The sequence below is a fragment of the Leiobunum rupestre genome, chromosome 9 (genome assembly GCF_980474605.1).
Source record: "Leiobunum rupestre chromosome 9, qqLeiRupe1.1.hap1, whole genome shotgun sequence".
Lineage (NCBI taxonomy): Eukaryota > Metazoa > Arthropoda > Arachnida > Opiliones > Sclerosomatidae > Leiobunum > Leiobunum rupestre.
This window is the reverse complement of record NC_143392.1, coordinates 52,116,988-52,143,897: the sequence shown is the minus strand read 5'-3', so window position 1 is coordinate 52,143,897 and position 26,910 is coordinate 52,116,988. Positions and strand designations below refer to the sequence as shown.

General features: G+C 39.1%; 1 protein-coding gene across 4 annotated transcripts in view; it reads right to left on the bottom strand.

The window, feature by feature from the left end:
- Window positions 1–10,845: 10,845 nt before the first annotated feature.
- Efa6 (Exchange factor for Arf 6) overlaps window positions 10,846–26,910 on the bottom strand; it is a 121,265-nt gene continuing 105,200 nt past the window's right edge. For 3 of the 4 annotated variants that reach the window (XM_090159543.1, XM_090159545.1, XM_090159544.1), the window contains 13 exons: window positions 25,581–25,986; window positions 22,481–22,948; window positions 19,205–19,733; window positions 18,541–18,734; window positions 16,941–16,999; window positions 15,999–16,132; window positions 15,844–15,937; window positions 15,696–15,777; window positions 14,677–14,747; window positions 14,458–14,615; window positions 12,696–12,840; window positions 12,063–12,206; window positions 10,846–11,516 (listed from right to left, as the gene is read on the bottom strand). In XM_090159543.1, the coding sequence (XP_090015669.1) occupies window positions 11,202–11,516; window positions 12,063–12,206; window positions 12,696–12,840; window positions 14,458–14,615; window positions 14,677–14,747; window positions 15,696–15,777; window positions 15,844–15,937; window positions 15,999–16,132; window positions 16,941–16,999; window positions 18,541–18,734; window positions 19,205–19,733; window positions 22,481–22,948; window positions 25,581–25,986 (2,799 nt within the window). In that variant the 3' untranslated portion in view covers window positions 10,846–11,201. The remainder of the gene's footprint in view (window positions 11,517–12,062; window positions 12,207–12,695; window positions 12,841–14,457; window positions 14,616–14,676; window positions 14,748–15,695; window positions 15,778–15,843; window positions 15,938–15,998; window positions 16,133–16,940; window positions 17,000–18,540; window positions 18,735–19,204; window positions 19,734–22,480; window positions 22,949–25,580; window positions 25,987–26,910) is intronic. The other variant, XM_090159546.1, reaches the window with a different exon arrangement.

Sequence of the window (26,910 nt, the reverse complement as noted above, 5' to 3'; positions counted from 1 at the left end):
GTATTAGTCTCACGTACAGTGTAGCCGTTGCCGCCGATGCCGCCGATCGCGCTGAGTGACGGGGTTAATACAGTCGTATCTGTTTACGCTCATATTTAAACCGAAGTTTTATGTGTTGATAGTGGTTAGTTTAACTAAAGTTGTTATATAATACGTTTGGTACATAGTGGAGGACATTTTTTCGAAAAGTTTTTACCTTTTGGATAAGTAAATAATTTGTTATCTGGTATTTTCCAAAACTTTGCATCGTCGAAAATTCGCAGTTTTAAGCCTAGATTTAGGTTTCAGTTTTTAATCGGTTGCGCGAGTTTTAAAACGTGGCGCATTTCCGCGCGCGAAGTGATTTGAAATAATTATGACTCAAGATCAAAGCAAAAGAACGGCTAATGGACTTGATGACGCCTTGGCTTCGAAATTGTGTTGTTCATGCTGTGATCAGCAAGTTGCACAGAAGACCAAAAAAGTAGTGTGTGCGGAATGCCGCTCGGCATATCATATCAAATGTGTTAAAGTGTCAGAGTCTCTCTACTGGGCTCTCGAGGAGGACGAGAGAATGCAATGGTACTGCCATTTGGATGGCTGCGGTTCTACGAAATCAAACCAGTCGAGAACTGAATCACCCCAAAAACAGCAGATGGACGACGTCTTCTTTTCAAGGATGGAAGCCTTGTTCGACAAGAAACTCAAAGAGCACCAAGGTTCGTTTAAGAAAGAACTGGATTTGGCCGTCAAAGAGAGTGAAGACCGTATGACAAAGAAGTTCGAGCTCGCTTTAAATAACAGAGACGTCAGATTGACGGAGTTTGAGAAACGAATAATGGATGATTATGGTAGCCTAAGTGCCCAGAAAGGAAAAGAGGGGACAATTGAAACTCAGCCGGCGGGCCGTGAAGAAGTTAGTCAGCGCGTTAAAGCGGAACTGAAGTCAGAAATAATTGAACTCAATAAGCGTCGAGAGAGGAGAACCAATGTTGTGATTTTTAACTTGTCTGAAGCCGTATCGGCGGAAAATTCGATTGTTCAAGAGTGGTTGGAAAATACGTTGCACGTCTCTGAGATAAAGGTTTTTCGGTCGTACCGTCAGGGACAAAGTCGCTCTGGAAACCCAAGACCTTTAGTAGTGACTCTGGATGGGGTGACAAGTCGTAACACGGTACTCTCTGCGTCGAAACTCTTAAGAGAGCTCGAGGGACCCCAAATTTACATTGGAAAGGATCTAACGCCATTAGAAAGGGAAGAAGACAAGGCCCTTCGCGCCGAATTACGAAAGAAGAGAGATGGAGGTGGTGATTGGATCATTCGTGGCAAGAGAGTTATTCGAAAGAACAAAAAGATAAATGCTGAAAATAGTGACAAGGCGGATCCAGGCGAAGCTGCAAGCAGTAGTCCCTTTCGCCGAAGACACAGTCAATAGAGTGAGAAGACGCAATCGGAAAAGGGGTCCGAGGAAGGCGGGAAGGGAGAAGGAGAATAAATCATTCGACGAAGTTTCTTTAAAATTTGTTTTTTTAAATATGTGCGGTGGACGATCAAAAAGAAAATGGACTGAACTTTCTGAACTAATGTTCTCTCAAAATTACGATTTTATGGCTGTTACTGAAACACATTTACGAGGGGAGGAAATGCCGAATATACCAGACAATTTAAAGTGGATTGGCTTGAACAGAGATGGTGACAAAAAACAGGGTGGAGGAATTGGAGTTTTGTCAAAATTTAATGATTTAGTAGTAATAAAAAAATGCCATGAACATTTGTGGGTTGCACTTCCGGATTACCCGGACATTGCCTTTTCAATAGTGTATTGCGCTACGGGAAACACCTCGACTACAACGGAATGGAACAGAAAGATTTACGAGTGTTTGTCGCAGGACGTTCAAGAGTTAAGAATTGTCGCTGGGAAGACAAATTTGTTTGTAATGGGTGATATGAATGGACATATCGTTGAATTGGACGGAACAGATGATTCTAACGGGCGCTTGTTAAAAGAGTTTAGTTCTTACAATGATTTGGTAATAGGTAATCTAATGGACGTGTGTGACGGTAAAACTACTTGGCAAAATCACGGTTCCAGTTCGTCTATTGACTATATCCTACTGAGTGAAAACTTGATACCGAACGTTCAGTCAATTTCGATAAACGAGGACGGTTCCAACAGCCTGGGAAGTGACCATAATTTAATTACGACGTCGGTTTTGTTACCAAGGACCACACGTACCCGGAATTCGAGAATTAAAAGTGCACGATCCGCTGCCGGAGTGAGAGTCTTTTGGGATTTTTCTGATATGGAGAAGGTGGCGAATTATGCTCAAAAAAATGGAAAGTTGGGCGACTGAGTCAGGAAGGGAGTGCTCATATGGTGATTTCGTAGAAGCTATTAAATCCACAATGGAAGTGACACTTTCTCGTTTAAAGAGCAAGGGTCATTATACTGGACAGGACAAATGTCTTAAAAGCTGGTGGGATGATGAAATTAAGGAGGCAATAGCTGTTCGTAAAGCGGCATGTCGAGCTCACAGAAAAGCATTACATCAAAAAGAAGAAACGATCAGGACTAAGGCGAAATGGGATTTTTACATGAAAGCTAGACTTGACTGCAAGCTCTTGATTGATAAAAAGATACGCGCCATAAATAAAAAGACAGAGAAGGACATCATGACCGCTGGAAAAGAGCGCGGAAAGAAATTTTGGAAGTATTTGAAGCGGTTGCGAAAAACAGCGCCAACTTTGACAGCGGCCACGGGTATTAAAGGAAAAAATGGATCTTTGTTATTTCAACGGGAAGCTATTGTGCATCGCATCCAAGAATATGTTCGGGAGCTTGAAAATGAATTATTGAAAGCTTCGTCACTGTCAGCTCGATCTAGTGATGGTGCACCAGACCGACGCACCGCCTACATAGACATTGCCGTTGAGGATTTTTCTTATCAGGAATTGAAGAGTACGTTGCGAAACTTACGTTCGGGCAAAGCCGCTGGTTCTGATGGTATTTACGCAGAAAGTCTCAAATCTTTGGGCCCATTGGCTAGGCGGTGTTTGCTTCGCTTATGTAATGAGTGCAGAGAAAATAAGACTATTCCGAAGGATTGAACTGAAGCTCGAGTGACTCTTATTCATAAGGGCAAAGATAAACCGGAAGATGAACTAAACTCTTACAGACCTATAGCAGTTGCATCTGTGCTGTACAAGGTTTACGCTATGTTGGTGCGAGAGCGTCTGAGTACCGAACTCGAAGCGGCTAACTCTTTGGATGAGGCGCAAGGTGGCTTTCGAAAAGACCGTAGGATAGCTGATAACATATTTGTCTTGACTCATCTAATAGAAATCTCACGACATCGAAATCTTGACGTTTTTCTGGCTTTCCTTGATATCACTAAGGCCTACGATAGCGTGGATAGAGGTCGATTATGGACGAGTCTAGAAGCGAAGGGAGTCACTATGGGAAGCATCGAACTCGTTAAAAGCCTCTATAGCAGTTGTATCTACACGTATACTCTTAACGATGTGACGACCACACCCGTCGAAAGCAGAATTGGACTACGTCAGGGCTGTCCCCTGTCCCCTTTGTTGTTTATCGCTTTTCTGGATGAACTTGCGTTTCGGCTGTCTTCCCTCGGGATGGGAGCTTGTGTTCCTAAGTACAATGACATGGAAGAGCAGGTAAAAGGGAAGTTTACCATCATTCCCTGTTTGATGTACGCTGACGATATCGTTTTGATGGCAAATAACGCTGGCGATTTGCAGCTACTTTTGAACGAATGTACGAATTTCGCTGAACAGAAAGGGCTGTCCTTCAGCGCCGAAAAATCTAATGTCTTGCCCATTCTGTCGTCGACTCTGAAGTGTAAACGTGATTTCGTCCTTCAACATAGTACGATTAAAATTGTCGAGTCGTACAAGTACTTAGGAGTGGAGTTCTCCTCAGGGAGGAATTATCTTGAACAATGGGAAAAGTCCTTAGTGCCTAAAGGAAATAAATTTCGGTGGTTGGTCCGTAACCTCGCGGAGAAATCCTATAATTCGTACTCCGTTGCCAGAACTTTGTGGAAGACAGTAGCTGTACCGGCGTTAACGTACGCAAATGAAGTTCTCGACGTCTCTAAGCCTATTTTGGAATCTCTCGAATATGTCCAACGTGAAGTCGGCCGATACGCCTTGTGTGCTGGTCCGATGGCGGCGCATATAGCCATTCAGGGAGAAATGGGCTGGAGCTTGATGGTCGAGCGAGAAGCACGCAGTAAACTTAAGTACCTCGGACGCTTGAAGTTCATGGCTCCCCACAGGCTGGCGAAGAAAGTTTATGTAGTCGCCCGCAATTTGAGTCACTTCAGCTCTCGCTTCACGAGACGCGCGGCTATTCTCGATCGCACATATGGCGTTGGAACTCAACGATCTGAGGCACGATCAGAAGTGCAGTGGAACTGTTACGTCGACCAAGATGTTAACCGGCACGCGGAGATAAATTGGCTGAAAAAAGTGGAGAGTCACCGCTCACTTCAAGTGTACAAAACTAAAGCAAGACCGAGTGCTGAAGACTGTTACGATGGTAGCTTTCCCAGTGGCCTTCTTTTTCAAGCTCGGACAGGCGCTTTATTAACCGGTGAACGTTGTGGCCAGCTATTCGGATCTTCGACAAGATGCGTACAATGCGGTGAAGATGTTGAAACTTTAGAACATGTTTTATTGGCTTGCTCAGCTTTGGATGATCTCCAGGAAATCCAAGATTGGAGAGAGGAGACTTTTTATTTACCCGTTGAAGACCTTCTCGGACTATCAGGAAAGGAATGGAACCCCGCTCTAATCAAACACCTTTTAACAAAATGGCATTGGCAAAAAACTCGTGTATTACAACAGAAGAGAAGTTCCGCGACTCAATATTTTTTTTTGCTCTTGTGTGTTTTTATATATATATATATTTGGTTCAATGTAATTAATTTAATTCTATGTTGTTGTGCTCCCCTAAGCGGAGCCGCCCTGATATAAAAGGGCGCGTATTGTACGCAAACAAATAAACCATTCATTCATTCACGCATACCTCTTCAACGGTTAGGGCTAGACGTGTCAATGATCTCTCGTTCGGATGTACAGACATTACCATTGATAGCCTTTCATAAAGTTTTCAAATCGGAGCCCAAGAAGTTGGGCATTTGCCCAATTTACTATTTTCGGTGATTTTCTTTATGTGGTAGATATTTTGTTAAAAATTAAGTCCGGTAACGTTAAAAAAATATTATTGGATAGGTTAGGATTCAGCGGACCTACAGCTTCGGTTATATCAGTAAATATTAAATTTAAGTATAGTTTTCAGGGTAATTTACGGGACCCCAATTTTGGTGGTTTAATATTTTCGCCTAAAAATCTACATATTTAAGTCCAATTTTCATGAGAGTTATATTTTTGAATAGCTGTGGTTTACACTTAACCTAGAATTGCAAATACGTTCCTTAAATTTAATTCTAAGTAAGGTTTTTTGGGCAGCGTATACGGACCCCCGCAATTTCCAACATTGTAAATCCGCGTGTTTATAGAGGTCTACGCGCCCGTTTCCCTCTGGCGTTTTTCAAGGCCGTTCATAGTGGGGCGCGCTTTCAACGTATGAGCAGAAGTAACAATTAAGTATGACACTGATCGGCCTAGTCTTCGGCGTATGACCAGAAGTAACAAATTAGTGTGATCAAAAGTAACTAATAAATGTGATCAGAAGTAACTAATAAGTTACTAGAAAAAATAAGTGTGATCAGAAGTAACTAATAAGTTACTAGAAGAAATAAGTGTGACACTCAACGGCTGACTAGTAGTAACAAATAAATGTGATCAGATGTAAAAAATAAAAGTAACACTGATCGAAGAAATTTTCGATGCTTTCAAAGTATGACTAGAAGTAACAAATAAGTGTAAATATGTTTATATGTGTGACCGTGGATATATTTTGGTTGCGATACCGGCGTTGCAGGTTGCTGTGAATAGCTCAAACAAACTTAACACATTAGAAGGATTGTGTGTATTCCGACCGTCGTACGTCTTGTTAAGGTTTATGATCATCCGTTATTTTTAAAACTAATAAACAATCAGATATTGAAAATGATAAATATGAGAACTGGACTTCGAAACTTAGTCGAGGGGGGTTGTTACTATTAACAGAAGTGGCTCATGAATTTCTTTCCCGATCGGAACACCGTTTTCTAAGAGTTCATTATTAAAAAATAATGCCAACAGATTAAATTTGGCGCAAGATGTACTCAAAAAGGAAAATATATTGAAAAATTGGAACTTACTTTGGGGTGAAAAAATCTTGTGGAAAGAGAGAAATCTAAGAAAATTTTATAACTGTAGAGGCAAAGCGATGAAAAACTTTTTCAAGATGAAAATTAGCAAAGCTCAACGGGAAAATATAGCCGTAAAAAGTGCCCTAGAAAATTCTTTAAAGAAAATATGGATAACTAATCTGCAAAAATTTCCGAATTATCACTGTGCTATGTGATTTTTTTACTTTATTAATGGATACCAAATAATAATTTTTAATAAAATGATAATTACACATCAAACGGAGGACACACATAGACGTTTAAAATTAAATCTTATAAAATGGCCTTTCAACCCCCAGGTCGCAAGAGAATTTTAATTCATTTAATTTTAAACGTCCATGTGTTTCCTGTTAAAAGTGTAATTAATAATTTCTAAACTCTACACTACAGTTTCTTTCTTTTACATTTGCTAGTGTTATCATTATTTGGTTTGCTTATTACAGCACGCATTATTTTAAATTTCCTAAAGGTAATTTATTTATTTATTATTTTCTTTAAGCGTAGCAACCATATAATTTCTTAAAGGGAATATAACCTCTGGTATTTCTGTCGCCCTCCGAGGGTTCCAATATTGTCCGCTGCCTCCCATGGCTTTTCACACTTTCGGCGCTGATAATCGCTGATTGTGAAGGGAATAAAGGAAATTGATGGGGTCTTCGATAAAGAACGCGTTGGAGGTTCTATTCCCTTTAAAACGGATCCAAATTTGGGACGAGGTCTTCTAGGCTTTCTAGCTTTTTTACTTTTTACGAGCAAAGTTTTTCTGAAGGTTTTGCAGGTTTTACATCTCGAAACTTTACCACTAGTAATCAGCAAAGTCGCATTTAATAGAATGTAGCGCTGCGGTGAAGTAGTTTCTGAAGCGACTTTGTCCAGTAAATTGGGCATCTTTTACTTCATCACCACATCCATTACATAATAGAAATGAATAAACTAAATTAAATAATTTAAAGAGATCATTAAAATTATAAATTATTGGTTCAATTTCTCCCATTTGTAGTACGGACTGTATGTTGCTTATCTTGTTTATACACAACTTACAACTCATAACTCTGATTTCAGTAGCGGTGATATGATGAGTACCAAGTTTATAAATGTTTAGCTCAAAAGTAATAATATTTCGTGGAAGAGTCCAGGTTACTTGAAAATCTTCTACATAAAACTGGTACCAAGAGACATAGAAGAAAAAGAGTCTGCCTCAGCACTGCCCCCATGTGCCGTGAAAATTTCCAACTACTCCCTCAGTTCTTTTTCCCATTGGGGATTACTTTGAAAATGTGTTATTCGGCTGAAAAAATAGTGCTTCTGAAATTATACTCCTTACATAGTTGCAACTTACCAAACACGTTTTTACCAAGGCTTAGTGTGTTATTTAAAGAGTAAGTTGCAAATTATTCGTTACCACCTTAATATTACTTTTAAACGAAGAAATTACGTTTAAAATACCCGAATATAAAGTTTCGTTGCTTTACGTTTCGTAGATAATTAGAAATAATTAAAAGAACGGGAAATGTTCTTTAATTAATAATAATCAGCTAGGCTAATACCCAATTTTGCCGTGGTAATTGACGTCATTGACAACGAGTTATCTCATTGGTCGCTTTACCCAACATAGAGTTTAGGCTTGCATACAAATGCTACTATAGTGGATAGACTGTGGTGTAAATATAGTTACCGTTGCTATTGCTATGTAGTTTTTAATATGACAATGTTTTTATTTGTAGATTAGTGGTTACGCTGAATGACTAATTAGTGGCGTTGGAAACCTTAAATTGCATCTCAAGATTTATTAATTGTTTACATTTATTCGTTAATTCATTTAAGGTGTCTTCGTTATTCAATAAAATAGGCGAAATTATTTATTATAAATTACCTGTTTCGCCTCTCGATCTCGTTTGAAAATCGTATTTTACACCTAAACTTATTAAGCCTTACCGATAACTTAAGTAGCAGACGATTTATACAGTCCTAGCTAAGCAGACAGAAATCGCGAAAATGTTGATACCCATAATACCTAGCGAATCCCCAGTAGATGGCGCATTTCAAACGATACAGAAATAAGGTTTACATTCTTTCGAATGACCTTGACGGCCCTGCAAATCGAGTACAGCCGACTATTTCAGTTAATACGAAGTAGGCCGCAAACGGACAGTGAGGGGGTACCTCTTTTAGGCTGCTTTTCCCGTCCGGTTAGAGATACAGTGTCCATGTTTCAATAGCTCTTTCTATTAGAAAAACGATATGAAACCGAAGGCTCCTCGCGCCGCGCAGCGTGATTTGAAAAGATGATTTCTAGACTTTTATTTTTTATTTCGATAATAAGCCTAATATTAAGATTAAAAATCTCTGATTTGAAAGATTCTACAAGTGAACAGAATCGCTCCACTTCGGTTACTTATATTTTAGGAATAAAACTACAGCTTCGATTTGGCCCAAATTGCTCGTGCTACGGAGGAGAAAAATTCACGGAAAATTTCAGGATTTTGGAGAGCGAAAAAGGTCAGTTTCGGACTCAAAATTAGTACACTTGGGCTTGGAAATTGGTTTCGACAATGACATTTTTGGAAAGAGAACGTCCAGGGCTTCAAAACAAGCCCGCATTCATTCGTTTTTATTGCTATCGATTTTTTGTGCAACCAACACTTTAATATTATAATTCCGACACCACATTGTATATATCGGAAAAAAAATTATAATTATAAAATATTAGCAACAGACTCTCTTGATGTTAGGAATTATTGAAAATTTTAAAAACCAATTGGAATAGAAACTAGGGAAATTATATTGAAAGATTACTAGAAGCATGATTTCGTTACAACTGATGAAACTGGAGTAAGAAAACAAGCAATAAATTGCATGAGAGATAACGGATGCCTAAAATAAATATTAGAAGATATGAGTTCACAGTATAACTTGTTAAAATCCAAGCATGAAGATGATCGCAGAGGATATACGGGTTTTCTTTTTCCATGGACTCGGTCGATAAGCAAATTGATTTTCAATGAAAATAGCAAGCCGGACCCTGTTGTTGCGTGTGATATTGATTAAACGAGTGAACTATCAAATGTATTACAATGGATTGGGTATCGGTTAATTGACGAGAAGGCACAAGTGCCCCGTACTGACGTTTTACAACGAAGTTTGAATGATGAAAAAAGTGAAAATTTTATTTTGAATGAAAGGCCATATGATTTGGATTTTAACAGTTAGGAAGCGAAGATATTCAAATTAAGACACCCAAAAACTGACCGCTTACCCTACTTTTCTTTACCAACATTTTAAAATTTATTTCACGTAAAAGTATAATAAGAAACGATTATGACGTAATTAAGCCTGAGTTTGGAAACTCGTTAACTAAAGCAGACTTAGTTTCGTGAATTCGCCCAAATTACAAATAGGGTCGCTGGTGTCGCGACACTATTTTTCCCCCAAAATAAAGATTTGAATTCTAACAATATGATTGGCTCGCTAGTATAGGGCGTAAGAGGGACGTTGCTGAAGATGGAAGTTTTCAGGAAACCTGTGCTGGAAGCTAGGGAAGAGCTCAAGAGGCACACTCTTTTTCTTCTATGTCTCTTGCTGGTACTCTATGAATTTTCTAAGAAGATCCTCAGTGGTATTCACATTAAATGAAAGAATGTTAGACCTAATGTTATCTGATGAAATACTGGTAGTACTGAAAGAATGAGCAACATAATTTTCTTTAGTATTCCTTACAAGCTCCTCTGTTTCACGTTTGGTATTAACTATTGGTTACATTTCCAGTTCTGGTCGTGTAAATTTTGAATTGATAAAAACTGCAAAACCAGTTTTGAAACACTTACAACAATTTTTTTTATTTTTATTTTATTTTTTTTCAAGGCCTTGAATAAGCTTTTCCATACTCTGAAGACTCGTTAAAAACTAAAAAACCGATTTAACAAAAACTACTTTGGTATTTGTGACTTTCAAATATTTTTCTTTATTATTTTGTTAGTAAAAGAATCTAAATAATATAAAATTATAATAAAATATTGCAAGAAATTTCTTTTTCATCACTTCAATGACTAAAACGTAGGCAAACGACAAAACTAGCTGCAAGCTTTAGCTAGGAAAACACAGTATTCTCTATTAACAATTAAGGCAAATTATTTATTAAATAGCGTTTTAAAAAATTAAAAAATATAAAAAATATTAATGCTGGGCTTCTAAAGAGTGGTAATTTGGCAACCTCGCGTCTAGTTTATACTAAATTGGGGAGTTAGGGTCAATAATTAGTCTTTAAATCACTAAAGAACAACTTTTTGAAACCCTAAAGTACACATATTTAAAACCTATATAAATACATTATATTTCTCTTCTCTCTTTTTAGATTTTGTAACCTCAGTCAGAGTCAGAAATTAGTTCGGCGTCTCTCTCTCTCTGTCTGCACTCTCGCAATTAGTTAAGTTCGCGTTAGGATGTTTTGGTTAGGAAGAAAAGTAGTAGTTTTTACTCCGTCAAAAACTCGATCACATTCACAAGCAAGTCTCACACACACTGTTTCGTTAATTTTAAATTCTGGTGTTAATTTGTAAAAATTACCCATACTTTCCTTAAACTCTCGAAAATGTTTCTACGATTTCCATTCGAAACCAACTACGATAGTTTATTTTAACGGAATTATTCTTTTCATTTCAGGAACCCTCGCGACATATCACGAGTAATTGTGACCTTCAGTCACGTTTCAATTCATAGAGAATAACCTCAAATCGTTTTTCCGCGGATTTCTTTAAACTGAACAGTCAATTTTTCGTTACGTTCCCGATTCAAATTTGCATTAAGGCTTGTAAAATTTGTAGCTGCCACATGATCCTACCACATGCAGTTTCAATCGCATTTTTCCGAGAAATAAAAACAATGTAACGAAAAAACCACGAGCTAGTCACATTCTTCACCAATGTTTTTATAAATGGCTGCTCTATAACTATATCTATCTGTTAAACTACGTTTCGCGTTCGAAGCTATGGCACGATCGTCCTCTCGTTCGTGTCCGCTTCCGCTGGCTTTTGGTTTATTTCCGGTAGCACTCTCGGTGCCATTGGCTTGGGCTCCTGAATACCACACTGCTTGGTCCGATTTCTCCACTGGTTCTTCAACCTCCCCGATGGAAGTTTCCACCAAAGGCGGTTCAAGTTCTGGAAACTGCGCCATTTTCGACCTCAGTAAGTAAGAGTATGTTCGAAACCTCTCGAGCTAAAAGAGAAACATCCAATAAGTAGGATTCCTTACAACTTTTGATCTACCAATAAGAAAATATTTGTAACAAGAGAACATAAAATATTTCACAACTTGGCCAACACCATGTACAATATAACGCAGGAATGGCAACAGTGCTGCTACTAAGAAAGTTAATATTGGATTGTTCTTAAATTTTAACAAATGCGCAAACATGGCAGTTCAAATACAGTCAAACTTAAGACAGTGCACCATTGACGTTATGGAAATGGGAAGTACTTACTAATTAACTGAAAATTTTGGGTAAAACTTTAAATATAATTTCAAACTATAAGTCACTTCATAACATATTAAATACAATTCCCTGACATTTCCATTATTATTATTATTATATTCGATAATATTGCTTTTCTGGAGGAGCTACGAAACGGTGATACTACCAAAATTGTAGAATACTATAAAACTAAATTCATCGGTTTAAGAGAACGAAATAAGAACTCTGAGCTTTAACGTTCTCTGGTTTTAAATAAGCTCAAATAAGAAGAATATACGGATTTGTTTTACTTCAAATTTTAGGAATTGTTCCTTCTCGATGTAGTCGTGAACGATACGCGATTTGGCCCCTCGTTCAGGTGCGTGATTAATATGCTCTTCTAACTCCTTCTCCAGCCAAACGATTCTATTTTCATGGTCTTGGAGCTGTTCTCTCTAAATAACACCAAATTATACAACATTAATAACGGAACCTTAGTATCACTAAAGAGGTTTCCATAATAAATAATAGCAGAAGTATATGTATATTTTATAAGGGCCATAAAATGATAGCCCATAAAAATACTCAAAAAGGAAGTTTATTATTTCTACAAATAATATCCATAATGTATTTTTTAAACTTAGGGATAATGAGGGACGACCCGTTATTTTCAACGATGAAGTGAATAGGGGGCAAATTTAAAATTCATCACAATGTAGTCATTCTCCCTAATTATAAATAAGTAAATTCTTGAGTGTACATGATAGGAAAAACATACTATATTATTATATGACGTTTAACATGTTACACTAAATTAAGGTTGGAATTAAACCGCGTGGATCAAGCTATTTCTCTTATGATGGATCTTTTTATTCCCTATGTATCTGGGTATCTGGGTATTAAGAAAATAAAAGTAAATTTACAGTACAGATTTAAGCCCTTACCAAATTAAGTTTCGTGTGGCTAACAGGTAGAAGTGGTCTTTGAAATTTGTTCTGAGATCCGACGGCGCTCGCCAGAGGCGGAGACGATAAACTCGCTGCGACAAAATTAACAGTGTCTATCCAACTTTGAAGCTCTTTAGAATCCCTGTTTGAAAAAAATTCAGCGCCATTGCTATTTATAGTAGCTTTAAGGTTAACACCTGAAGTGACATAATAAATAGAAGCTCGACAATAGACAATTTGAATAGACATGCACTACGTTTTCATGGAGAAGAAAATCCGTCTTTGAAAAAATACGGACTTTCGGCCTCCGCAGGGGTCTTCAAAGAAAATTCGGTTATAGATGTTTTCATTGAAAGAAAATTCGGATTTCCTCAAAAGGAAAAAACGCCAGTTTTGGGTACATCCCAACTAATGCATACCGTTTCATTATTTAAAGCCATCGATAGAAGTCCTACTTTAAGAGCTGCTCTAGCTCTAGTAGTTAGCAAGTTTATTTTAAGCGCGACTTCTTTAAAGATTGTACTATTTCTGTGTTTTTTTCCACCTAAACTTTCTGGTACCTTTTTATCCCCAATTAAATTTATAAGAGTAATGGTATCTTCGTCTGAAAACGATACCTTTTTCGACTTCACGTTCATTTCGGCCGGAGTTGAATTTGTAAAATATTTAAGATCTTCCCTTGACCCTCACGTTAGTCGAAAAAAAAACTACCAAAATTGAAAAATTACCCCCAAGGTCATCTGAAATACCTGTTGAAGCGTTTTCATTGTGTTGAAATGCGGATTTCCCGAGCAAACCCGTTTAAAAAACGGTGGCGAGTGTTTCCATGTAAGGTAATTCGGATTTCGCCAAATCCGTTTTACGAAAACACGGATTTTCTTCGCCCATGAAAACGTAGTGTAAGTCGCCATTTAACGACTCAAGAAAAATAATTATGGTTTTTCCACTTAAGAGTGGCTGGCTTTTTATGGCGTTTTAATATTACGCTTCTATTTCATTTCAAATAGTTCGGTAACGTCATTGGTAATTTGGTGAAGAAAGAGGACATCCCTAAACCATTTTGGGTGGTAGCGCTGATAGTTTGCATTATGATTATTCATAATCTGGTTAAGTTAAAATGTTCATAACAACCTTATTAAACAGTATAATAAACCCAACATTACATTATCAAGAACAAAATTCGTATTTTTAAATAATTAATATGTCCAAAATTAAATTAATTAATTTGTGTTATCAGAAATTCTCAAGATCAATATTTATCATTTGGGGCTGCCACGCACTTGTAGGCGGTTGGAATCGACTTAGTGGCGTGGTGGAGTAGTTTTGCCTCACAGCAAGAGGAGCCGTGTTTCATACCAGCTTGTGGCACTGGATGAAAAAGCCTATGAAATGTCTATGAGTTTGCAAATTATCTCATAACTGGTTAAAGGGGTTTTATACCGTGTTCTTCAGTTTCCCCTTTACATAGAAATTTGTAGAGGTTAACGGTAATAATAAGTGTAGGGAGTTGTTGGCTCGCGTTTAATGAAAGGCTTTCTACCATTTCCTCCTTGGCATTGTAACCCTGCTGCCAGTTTAAAGGCAATAAAAGTTGCTAGTTGACTTGGGCCAAAGGCGGGGCTATGGGTATTAGCTGATTATTATAAAGTCACCCTTCAGGAGCAATTCCTTTACATCTACATTGCTTGAAAGCTTAGTTACAGATGGTCCTCTATTGTCGTACTTTTCGTAATTATGTCACTCGCGCTAACACTCATACCCTGTTTGAAATAGGTATTCTGCTTGGTCAGCAGTATACAATCGGAAGACATGCTGCTTTTTGTTATAGTCGTCGGCTTTGACGGCGAGTGCGTGATGTACCCTAATGGAATTATGAAGACTGTCGTACAACTGATTTTTTCGGAAACCGTGCTCGTCCTGGAAAGAAAATCGATTGTAGTTAACCACACGTAAGTCTTTCACAACCGAAATTACTAACTTTGTGTAAATACAAGACTAAGTCCCTGAGAGTAGCGTAGTACATTTTCCAACCCCGTTTCCCAAGTGGCGCTGAAATAAACGAATATTATTTAATAACGTTTAATGTCTTGCGTCAAAAATATAAACTTCATTTTGAAGGGATGTTAGATTTTGTGATTATATTAAAATTACGCAATATTTATGGATAGGAAGGAAGCTTATTGGTAGATAAATAGTATGATGTAATCGAGCGGAGATGAAATGCTCTGTAAATATTTTCCGCAACTGCGTGGAAATAGTCGGCTGTCTTGAAGCAAAACCCAGTGAACGACAATTTTGAAAATTATGTAGTAGTAAATTTAAAAACTAATTTTACCCTCCAATGTCAAAATTACAATTCTTCAAAAAAATTCGTCGATAACAATAAGTAACACGTAAGAAATAAAAAAAAATTAAAATAAAAAATTAATAATCTCGAATTGGGTATATTCGTTGACGGCGAAGATCGTGGAAGAAGGGTTCAAAACCCATAAGCTCAAGCTGCATGGACCCCTGGAATACCCCTCATGAACCTACTCTTTCTACCGGTAACATCAAATAAATATTCCATATCTTTGAAACAGTGTCCATTTTTAGTAGTAATCTGGTTTCATCTCTAATAGTAGATTTCCTTTCAAGTGCGTGGGGCCTCATAGTAGGATTTTATTTCCTAAAGCTAGCCTAATATGATTAATCCTTAATTTCAGTAGACTTAAAATTAAAAGTTAAACCCGAAAAGGTTTAGTAAATTACTATTTTTTAAGGCGGATTAACAACCAGGGGCCCTAGGATTGAGCTTTAATAAGGTCACCCGGACCTTGGGCTTGCTCTGTCGCGGGTCCCTTAACTTTTGTAAAGATCCGGGCCCCTAGGGTCCAGCCTGCTCAGCCTATTAGTTAATCCGCCTTAGTAGAATTTAGGTGGACCCATGAAAATGAAGTTTAGGCCATAGCCCAGCTGGCCTACTCCCTGGCAGATGTGAATAGCTCAAAATCTCACTTCGTTTGCCGTTATTATCCATACAGCACTTCCTCATTACGTAGCCCTTCTTGTACTCCGTAGCACAGTGAGGATTAGGAACCTACAAAATCAAACGGACCATTTAGCGTTTCAGTTTAGTAAAACAGCGATGGTTATTTTCACTAACTTCCAAAAACGGGTTGTGACCAATAAACCCTTGTCTATTTTCAGGATTAACAGCCTGATTTTCGGGAACGCCTGGAATGTCGTCTTCGTCATCTCTGAAAATTCGCATGTGGATTAGTACATTTCCAATAACGAGTATTTATCGTTGGTAATTACACAGCCCATTCCAACGGAGTTGTCTTGATCGAGTGGTAGAGCGCTTTCAGGACTTCTTTTGGGAAATTTTCACCGTCGTTGAGCTCAGCCAGATTCTCGATGAAGTCCAGACACGACATCTTGCGGCCGACATTCTTCAGAAATTACAGCGATGCTTTAGTTTCGTTTATTAAATTAACCTTATTGAAATATCTAATTTGCACCGAATTGGCAGCTAGGAGCAACAAACACAGCACCCCCCACAAGATGAACGCCATCCGTCAAAAGTAGTGTATTTTCTTGCGTACAGTTTTCATTGGTTAGACGCTTTAGCGCCTGCTGCCGTCGGAAAGGGAAAATTCAGAAATCGTCTTCCCCCCGCCCGTAAAACGTTCAGTGAAAACGCTCGTCCAATGAAATTTGTACACAACAATGCGTTAGCGTGGATAAAGGCTACCTGGGATCTCCTTGTGTTTGTTGGCCCAAAAACAGACGAATTATTCCAAGGAAACTTTTTATTTAAAAGGTTGTACGGTAAATAAAATTAACATTAGTAGAATAAAAGGTCGAGGAAAATAAAGCTCGCGAGGCAATGTCGAAAGTTATTCATGCCGAATTGTACAAAACCACTTGAACCACCGTTGGTCTGGGGTTTCAGAGCAATAAAAAACGCGAAGGGTGGTTAAATAGATAAAACGGATCGATTACAAATCGATTGGATAATGATTAAAAATTGATTGGATAATGATTAAAAAATGATTGGATAATGATTAAAAATCGATTAGAGAATGATTAGAAATCGATTAGAGAATAATTAGAAATCGAACGATTAGAGAATAATTAGAAACTGATTAGAGAATGATTAGAAAACGATTAAAGAAGGATGAAAAGATTCTATTATCGAGCAAGTGAGTAAAGATAATTGAAGGGTTTTGAGAGACATATCCGAGTCCGTATACTTACGTCGCCGTGAAGATCTGTGTTGAGCAGCATTAGAGCGCATGTTAAAGTGTGAACAGCATCTAAAGCGGAGAAGAACAGTTTTAAGCACAGTGAGTCACTATCGCTTAGAGAATAAATAAGAGATTGATTTTAGGCCAAAACAAGCGCAAGAAATATTCAAAACAGGGACTTCGACACATGCGAGGAAATCCCACTGAAAGTTTTTCCGACAACGACATTGCCGATTGGGATCATTATTATGGTGTTCCATTTTCACTAACAACCATTTTTAAGAGGATGTCGAATAGCATTCATTAGACCTAATAAAGATCTGCTTTTCTCATCGTCGTCATGGCGCGTGCAAGGACCAGCGCGTGATAATGACGTTAGCTCTATGCTTAGAAAAAAATAACAGGCTTACGACTTAAAAACGCGTAAATTTTGGAACAAATTTGATTAAAAAAGTTTGATCGAAGTACGACATTTAATAACAACCAATTAATTAATTAATTTTTTGGATTCAAAAAGAGTTACATTTGATTTGATTACAATGCGTAAAATTAAAATTTCTTCCGATTGACCAAAATTATTTAATTAAAACAGAATTATAATTTCTTCCAGTAGGATTAAAATTTGGACATTCGATCAAGTCATTTTGGTGAGGGAAATTAAATGGAACGAATTTAAGAAAATTGGCTTAGCATTTTCCTTACTACTACCGAAATTAAGTTAACCGCTGACGACAAGGTTTAAATACAAAATGATGAGAGTAGAGGTCAGCGGAACAAATAAATTAACCTAAAAAATTTCTATTAATCATTAAAATTAGTATTATTTGATTTATGCGAATAAATTATACGATTAAACAACGATTTAACATGCAAAATTAATCATTTTTTTCGAATATTTCTGAATAATTCTCGGTTATGGATTAATATAAAGAATCGTATAATTTCTTATTCAAACGCCGACCTCTAGATGAGAGTTATGTTGTCTAGTAACCATCGATAATAGGCAAACCCTATCACCCAGAAACGACGTCATACCCGAGGTAAGCGCCCCTACCGATAAAATTAAGAAATTAAAACCAATAAGCGAGTTTAAATAAAAGCACCGCCATCTATCGGCTTTAAAAGTAACTATTGGAATGGTACTTGTCACAACAAAGGGAAGCCTAATCTGACGTCATAGGTCACAGAGGTCACGTTGAGGTATGAAATTAACGTACCAGCCTCGTCTCCTTTTTCGTCGAACTGCGCGTGTGACAGATTATTGAAACTCGCTTATTTTACCACGCGCCTCGACGACATGACAAAATGCGCGTACCACTTACAACGTTATTCCTTTAAAATATATATTTTCATTGTAGAAGAATGGCTCTAAGTAAAAAAATAAAACGCGCGAGAAAATTAACTCAAGGCACCACCTTAGACTTTTAATTCCTTTAATTTAAGGAAAACTAAAGAAATCAGGGAAAAACTCCTTAACCAGAGAGGAGATAACACGCAAACTAAACCCAGAAGAACTAGTTCCAGTGCCACAACTGGTAGTGAACCAGGCTCCTCTTGTTGCTAGGATAACCAGTTCGGCTACCTTATCCTAGCAACACGACTAGACTGACCTTGAGAGCGGAAGGATCCCGGGTTGCAGTCGAGATACCTCTTGGAGAAGTGTGCGAGCACTCGCTCCCTCTCTTGCGTCTCGCCGATCAGACAGAACTGTTTCAGGAACTTCCTCAGCGCCTGGTCCAGCGAGTCACCCGTAAACTCGAAATACTTCAAGTACTCTTCGGCCACCACTCTGCTGAAGTCGTTGCTGCGAGGACAAATGACGGTCATATTACTACCATCTATCATTACCACCATCAGATCGTCAATATAAAAGTATTCAACAGCACGGTTTTTTTTCACATTTAAATCTCCGAACGTTTTCCATAACTTATTTTAAGCCAAAATTTTAAATTTTTAAATCCATATTTTAGTAATGGTTTCTTATTTGCAACCGAAATAAAATTCCATAACATTTCCCTGATTTTTAGAATAATTTTTAAAATTCCCTGATTTTTAGACCCATATCCTGACTTTTCCGAGTACTGTGACAATCCTGCCTACTGTGATGTCACAGTGTCATTAATCTACAGTCTCTTTCCATGATTCCCGGAGGTTGGGCTCCGCCTACCCGGAGTGCCTTCCCCCTCCCCACCATAAAAGCCTCGGCGCTGCCCTCATAGTCTCCGAATACCTTGCCGCGAGCACAGAGAATGAATAAATGGCCGGGCATCCTACTTTTTGCTGAGATGCCTGGAGACGTCGCTCTTCTTGAAGCCTTCCAAGTTGAAGAGGCGCTTGGCCAGCCTCGAGGCGGAGGGCATGTCGATGGCCTTGGGGCTGTAGTGGAAGCTGTGCAGGCTGTCGATGTCCGACTCGTCGTCCGTCGGCGGAGAGGCACTGTGGCGCGGCTGGTCGTCGTCGCCGCCCAGCGCCGCCTTGGCCATGGCGGCCACGGCGTCCTCCTCGGCCTGCGACAGCGGCGGGTTGAACAGGTTCTGGGCCACGTCACCGAACGGGGCCTCGCCGAAGCCCTTGGCGGGCGCGTGGGGCGACGCGGGCGACGAGGGCATCTTGGCTTCGGTCGACGACAGGTTCCGCGCGGGACGCACGTGCACGCTGATTTTGTTCTCGTCGATCACGATCTTAGTCACCCCGTTCTCGGTTGCCGTCTTGGCGATGAAGCCCGCCGGGAGTTCGCTGTTCACGCCGCGAATGTCCCCAAAACGGTCCAGGTGAGAGCCGCCGTGGTGGTGATGCAGCGCGTCTACACCAAGGGAAGAAAACGTATCAGCATTACGACGAGCTATTCAAGTCCGCCATTTTCACCGTATTTTTAACTAATAAATCGTAATCTGACAACACTGCTATTTCTTTGGCCGATTGAGAAAGATTTAGCCTGGCAGCTAGGAGCAACAAACACAGCACCCCAACCATCAAAAGTCGGAAGGGGGGAAAGCAGAAATTGTCTTTCCCCTTTCCGTAAAACGTTCAGCGTAAAGGTTCGTCAAACGAAATTTGTACACAACACGGCGTTAGAGTATTTAAAGATTAGCTGCGTTCTCCTTGTGTTTGTTGCTCCTAGCTGGCAGCGCTGTTTATCTACACCGAAAATGGTCGACTTTTCCGCCACCGGGATATTTTTTTAACGGTTGGCACTTTTGATTTAATTTAAATTAGAGTTGTAAATTTTCCGGAAATATTTCCAGAAATGTTTTCGAATTGCGGGAAAATTTCTGCAAATTGTAAAAATAGAAAATTGAAACATACATATTACTTTTCTAAATTAGTCTAGAGATTTAGTTTTGCTTTTGAATTCGGCAAAATGAGGCGAAAATGCCGCGAAATTGAAATTGGTCAACAATATTAGGCTAATCATGGAATGAAAACCTGTTTTTTTCAATTTTTATCGCAAAAAATATTGAACATTTTCCCGAAAAAAAGGCCTCTTAACTTTCCACGGAAACATTTCCAGCTTACAACTCTAATTTAAATCAAACCTATCTATTTTTTCAATTGAATTGTATTTTAAATTTTATTTTGTTAAGGGTTTTTAATGACGGATTACAGAAAGTTTAAACTTTTTATTTATTTCAAACAAAATCAAATCAACCCTTTCTTAATTAAATAGTTTTGAATTTTATGCCACTTAATAATCTAAAATGAAATTAAATCAAAAATAAATTTAATGCAGTCAACCGCTGTTTAGGGTAGTTTTTGCTATGGGCTTCATTCAGTAGGATTTTCACCGTCACATCGCTCATTTCCAAAACCAACTAAGTCGATTTACGCTTATTTGCTTCTCTTGGATGATTTAAATCTTCATTTATACCGAAAATATATTAAATATAGACTTGGTTTCGCGCCAAAAAATCCTCCATTGTATGTGGTGTAATTCCCTCCATATTACTACAGACTTCTGTAAGAGTGCTTTCACTCTTTGGATTATCCAGGGCCGAAGGTTTTGATCAGAATTTAAATATGTAGATATCATTTCATAAATGTTCACATTTATCGGTGACATTTTTAAACAAAACCGTGCATTTCACTCATATAACGGTATTTCTTTGATTGTGCAAATATTGCAGTTATAACATTGCTATATTTCGGAAAATAGTCTCTTCGCGTAGGCTACCTTAACGTTAAACAAACAATCGAGCTTCTGGCTAGTCAATTAGAAAATTCCCAAATAAGGGAAGTAAATGGTATTTTTCTCGCTGTAAATAGATACAAAGAAAGTATACAAGCAGACATAGTTAGACCAAAATGGCGGCGCTCCGAAACCAAGTCTACTGTTTAAAAACCATTGACTTTTAACAGTTTCCAAATTATCATTTTTTTGTTGCCATCTCGCTACCTTAGAGCAAGAGTCAAGCAAGTCTGAAAACCCCTATTTGAGAAAAACCAGTTTTAAGTTAGAAATCTAGCATAATAACAATAATAATCTAATAATGAAAATTGATAAAAATAGAGTGAAAATATATATATATTGAAAATTTTGTTAGTCACTTTAATTTAAAAACACCCAAGGATTCTTATTTTGAATTTCTTTCAATAGTCACGTATCTCAACTTACTTGACCTTTGCTCTAAGGTAGCGATCTTAACTGGTTTTGGAATTAAGGTGGATATTTTACGAAATTATTTTTCCGTAGAAGCTGGTTTTCACAAATAAGGAGACTTCCCGAGGTGGTTATCTTCGATTTGGTTCAAACTAGGGTGGTAAGTAGACCTTCATGTAACTTGCAAATCCCTAAAAGGGTGGACAAGAATGGGCTTTCGTTTTGCCATGGCAACCAAAAATGTTTTTCACAACTTAAAAACTGATTACTCATATTTACCAAAATTAACGTATATTGGTCCTAATGTACCAGATTTAGCCATGATCTGAATTATGTATCTAATTGATGAACCTTTTTTAATTTAAAAAAAAATATTGTTTGATTTTCCCATGTTAATTTTCATAGAGAAAATCAGAAAGCCCATTCTTGTCCACCCTTTTCGGGATTTTCCAGTTACATGATGGTCTACTTACCACCCGAGTTTGAACCAAATCGGCGATAACCACCTCGGGTAGTCTCCTTGTAAGTCAAAAACGCCACAACGGAAATCCTTGTCGTTTTTTTTCCTTAGTGAAAATCATCCAAAGTGCAAAGTTAAAGTTGTGAATGGAATAGACACGTGTGAATGTACACAACGGGATGATATCCCAATGAAATGGTATTTTTTGGATCAGTGAAAACCAGGCATAAACCATACATTTCCCTTTTTTAAAAATGTAAAGAACTCCCAAACCAACTCTTAAAATACTTAATTTAATCGATGTCTGTGTGCTCAAAAACATTTAGAAGCTAAACATCGAAAAGCAAAGCATTTGCAAGCATTGTGTAAATATTTGTTTCTGTATAGGCCTAAATGATACCAAGGTGTTAAAATGTTCTTCTTAATAAACAAGCTTTTAGAACACTAAGAAGATCCGAGGTCAAAACTTCTCAGGTCTTAATGGCATACGCACCGTTGGGGTGGCTCCAAGCGCAATAGTTCTGCAAGGAGCCGTCCTCGGGCGAGGTTTCGAGTGGCGAACTGCCTTCGGAGATGGTGGCGGTCATCTGGTCCGCGTCCTCCGAATTGGTCATGGCTGCCGAGATCAGTTCCGAACTGCTCTCGTTCTCACTGTCATGGTCTTTGACGTAATTGGCGTGTACTGAACCATTTTGATTAGTGTTAATATCGGTGACGCCGTTCACCCGCGCAGCGGGGCCGGATTGATTGGAGTCCGCGAATTTGGGTCTGGGACTAGAGTATTTGGTGGGGGAGGCGGTGGTGCTAGAGGACGTCGACGAGGACACGCTCCGGGGAGAAACCGGCTCGTCCACGCTGTCGTTCTTGGGGCTCGCGTCAAAGGGGTCGGTGACGCTGTCCTGGCTAGTTTTGTCTTGCTGCCGGCTCCAAGCGTCTGAGTTTTTCTCTGGAACTGATTTACCTACAGGGCGCATCAGAATGGACATTAACTAACTAGGTTGTCGGAAGCGATTCTACATTCGAGTCTCGTCATGTAACGCTTTGTCTCCACTAGCGCGCGTACCTGCGTGTTAAGCTTGTTTTCCACTGGCGCGCGCAACGACGCGTTTCTCAGCTTTTAAGGCCCATTTTCATGCTCGCTGGTAGCGGATAAAAATTGTCAAAATTCGCATCCGCCACTGGCAAGCGTGAAAATAAAGCTAAAATAACTGTTTGAAACAGATCGACGCGGAAAGTGAAAAAGTGTGTAGCGGAAGCGGATTTTGTCGATTTTTACCCGCAACCAGCGAGCATGAAAATGGGGCTTTAAACGTTCAAACGTTTTTACGGGCGTAAAGAAAATAACATTATGACGCGCGCTAGTGGAAAACAAACTTTACTCCACTGTTTTTACGCGCGTACAGAAAAATACTTTATGACGCTCGCTAGTTTGACGCGAAAAATAACACAAATTTCGTACGTCAACAAGCGCGAGCGGAAAAAATATGACGATCGTCTGCTCTTAAGCATGGAAGCAGACGACGATATGACGTAGGGAAGGAAGGTACCCTTTCAGTTGACAGAGCCATAAACAACGATAGAAAATCATAAGCTTCTGTATTTTAGTATGCTCAGCTTTTGACGGTTGGGCTATTACAAGTACCCTAATAGACTTTTACTTAGGCTTTGTGACCAGTTGTTTCAGCTAATTGTTAAAAAAAACCAGAAGCGTATGGTGAATTTGCGGTAATGCGCTAAGACAAAGCCACGTGCAATTATTATGCTCTTATGAAACTTCATAAACATAAGCCATCACCAACTAGAGAGTACTATTAAGCCTTTTCCGTTTAAGAAAGTAATTGGAAGCCTCGCTTTGGGTTTAAATGATCTAGTTAACATATAGGAATACAATTTTGGGAAATTGCGAGATCCGTGTAAGCATACACTTTCGAAATAGACCATTCAATAAATTGCTAGCTTAGCCGAACCCTTCACTCGCTATCCGTGACTTTACTTTGAATTTAAAAAAATAGGCTTATGTTGAGGTCTTTTCGTTGGTATTTATTTTACGGGAAAACCAGAATGTCGATTGGGAAGATAATATTTTGCTCAATATAGCAAGTGGAATATTTTCACAATCATTAAAATATCGTTATTACACTGTATACAACGATTTGTTAAAAGTCTTAACTGAAAAATGACTAAGGTTTCTTCATATTAATCCAAGCAGGTTTGCCAGATTTTATAGAATGGTCCATTCGCATGATTTCTACAGAAATACAGTTTGGGTGAAACCACAAAAAGACATTGAAATCTAGGTCGGATGAACACACTTTCCACAGCCTCAACAGCAAAAGCCAAATAGTGAGAGCGACCTTGAGAGTTTAAGAAACTTGTCCATAGATAACACAGCTACGTATATTGAGATAGGAATATTCAATGGCGCAGAATTACTTGCGAGAGATCGCCACGACATCTAGCGCCTGCTTCCTAATATAAGTGGAATAGCTGCAGTGGTTTCGACTCGCAGCTAAGAGGAGCCGGGTTGGATTGTCATTGGGGAAAACTCGGAACAGTTCCTACCCTTTCTACAAAACTTGCCATTTGTAGCTCGTTAACTTGGGGCTATAGTCGTGTATTTGGCAATTAGCTTAGATGCCGAAGATGACGCTTAACTTTCTTAAAGGGTTTATGGACATTTATATTTCTGGTGGATCCACAAATTTTAAATTTATGCCACAAGATTTAAAAGAAGCTACGGGTGATTGGCGCTAGTTTCGTTAAACGTAAGTGGTAGTCAGTGTTGGCAGACTTTTCAATTTACAAGGTTCGTAGGAAAATTTCTGATCTAAAATCCCTGACTTTTCCAGGTTATCCCTGACCAATTTTTGCCAATACTCCTGACCTTTTTGGTTATATTTTTGGACATTTTTTATTATTTTAGGTAAAAATTCTTTGTTAATGTGTGGTTTGGTTGACTAACTAAAATCCCTGACTTATCCCTGACTTGGTACGAAATTATTTAAATCCCTGACTTATCCCTGGACATTTTTCGTTCATTTTACCGATCCCTGACTTATCCAGGTTTTCCAGGATATCCAGGTTCTGTACGAACCCTGATTTAGTCACGACTCCCTTAAATGTTTACGGACCTTTCCTTAATAAGGAGTTTTTGCAATGGTACTCATTCGAACAAATATAATTGACCGTATGTCATCCACCAGACGGCGGATGCCATACCCGGAGATACGTTTTTAACATTAAAGTGTCCTGTCCTATCCTATATAAGGAGGTTATAGTATGGTGCTCCATTTGGACAAACAAAGGACCGGACTCATCTAGTACAGCTGTTCCCAAAAGCTGTTCCGCAGAATCCTGGGGTTCCGTAAAAGAGTCACAGGGGTTCCGAGAATTCGCAGCGCGGCCATCTTTGTTTTGTGTCAAGAGTCTTTTAAGATAGGTAATAAAAGGATTTAGGGTTCCAGCAGAATTAGGTGGATAGTTTAGGGTTCCATAGCAAAAACAATTGGGAACCGCTGATCTAGCAGATCTTTTTTTCAACGTTAAGCGTCTTATCCGAATATATACGTAGTTGTTGGGTCAGCGCGGCTCACCCGTGTCTAAGAGAGTGTTGAGGGACGAGGCCATGTCATCTTCGATGTCGATGTCCACCGTCGAGAGCGACGTCTTCTGGATTTGGTCTTCGCTCTTGGAGGTGCGGACGAAGGAGGTGCCGTAGCTGAAGCTGCCCTTCTTCTCGGCGACGGGGCTGTGGAAGGCGGGCGCCTCCCTCTTGGTGGCCTTGTGGCGCGAGCCGCCTCGGTGGAAGAGGTCGCCTTCTTCGGGGCTGGCCGGGGTGGAGCGCTGCCCGTAGGACAGGCCGTCGAAGGAGCCCGCTGTCTTGCTGGAGGCGATCGCGTTGCTCGACGAGTTGGCGTTCAGGTTGATGATCAGGTCGCCGGTCATCATGAACGCTTCGAAGCGAGGTTTCTGACCTCCACCGACACGGTTTTTCTGGGACTGCGAATAAATTACTTCATTAGGTTACTTCTCTTACGATACAGGGTGTCCATTATAATATGGACCAGGGCGAATATCTCCAAAACAGTTTTAGGTCCGAATTTGAAATTTTTAGGTCGCATAGAGTGTGTAGGGGAAAACCTTCTTTGAAAATTTCGATGACCTTGAACCATGTCTTCAAGGTCATCCAAAAACCATCTCGAGAAACGTAAGTGTTAGAAAGTTGATTCCAATTAGAAAGGTGTTCCCCTTCACGTTTTAGGTCTAACTAGCGTCGACCCAATCGGATTCGACCAATAGGAAGTCGAGAACAATTTACCAAAAAGGGAAAATTGCAAGAAAGCGCTAATAACTCCAAAACAAGTCGTTTTACATTATTGAAATTAGCTAGACCATCTTATCATGGTGGGAGATAATATTCCGAAAATTGTATGAACTTGAACCATGTATTCAAGTGATCAAATCGGAATTAAGTAGAATCATATATTCCAATTCGAATCCAAATTTCAATTAAAGTCGAAATTGGATATGCCCATCATTTTGTAAGTGTTGTAATTAGTTTACCGAGTGCCGGTGATGAACAATCGACTTTTCGCGGAGTCCCTTTCGGAGCTAGCGCCGCGGTGTATTCACCACCACCCCCACAGATATCGTCAAGAGTTAAATAACAGCCTTAATCAGTTTATAACTAGAGGGGTGAGGCTATGAAAGGGGCTACCCTAGATCCAAGAACTGGCAAAAGGTATCCACCTATTATCAACATAATAAAAAGCACTTGGTCTTTCTGACAATTGTGTCTACGACGGGAGAGACCCAGATAAAGAGGTAAACGCCCTCTCCCATGTCAAATCGGGGATAATACAATAGAATCTGGGAAAATGACGTACAGACAGGAGCCCGCCCTGTCGTCCCATGTTACAATCG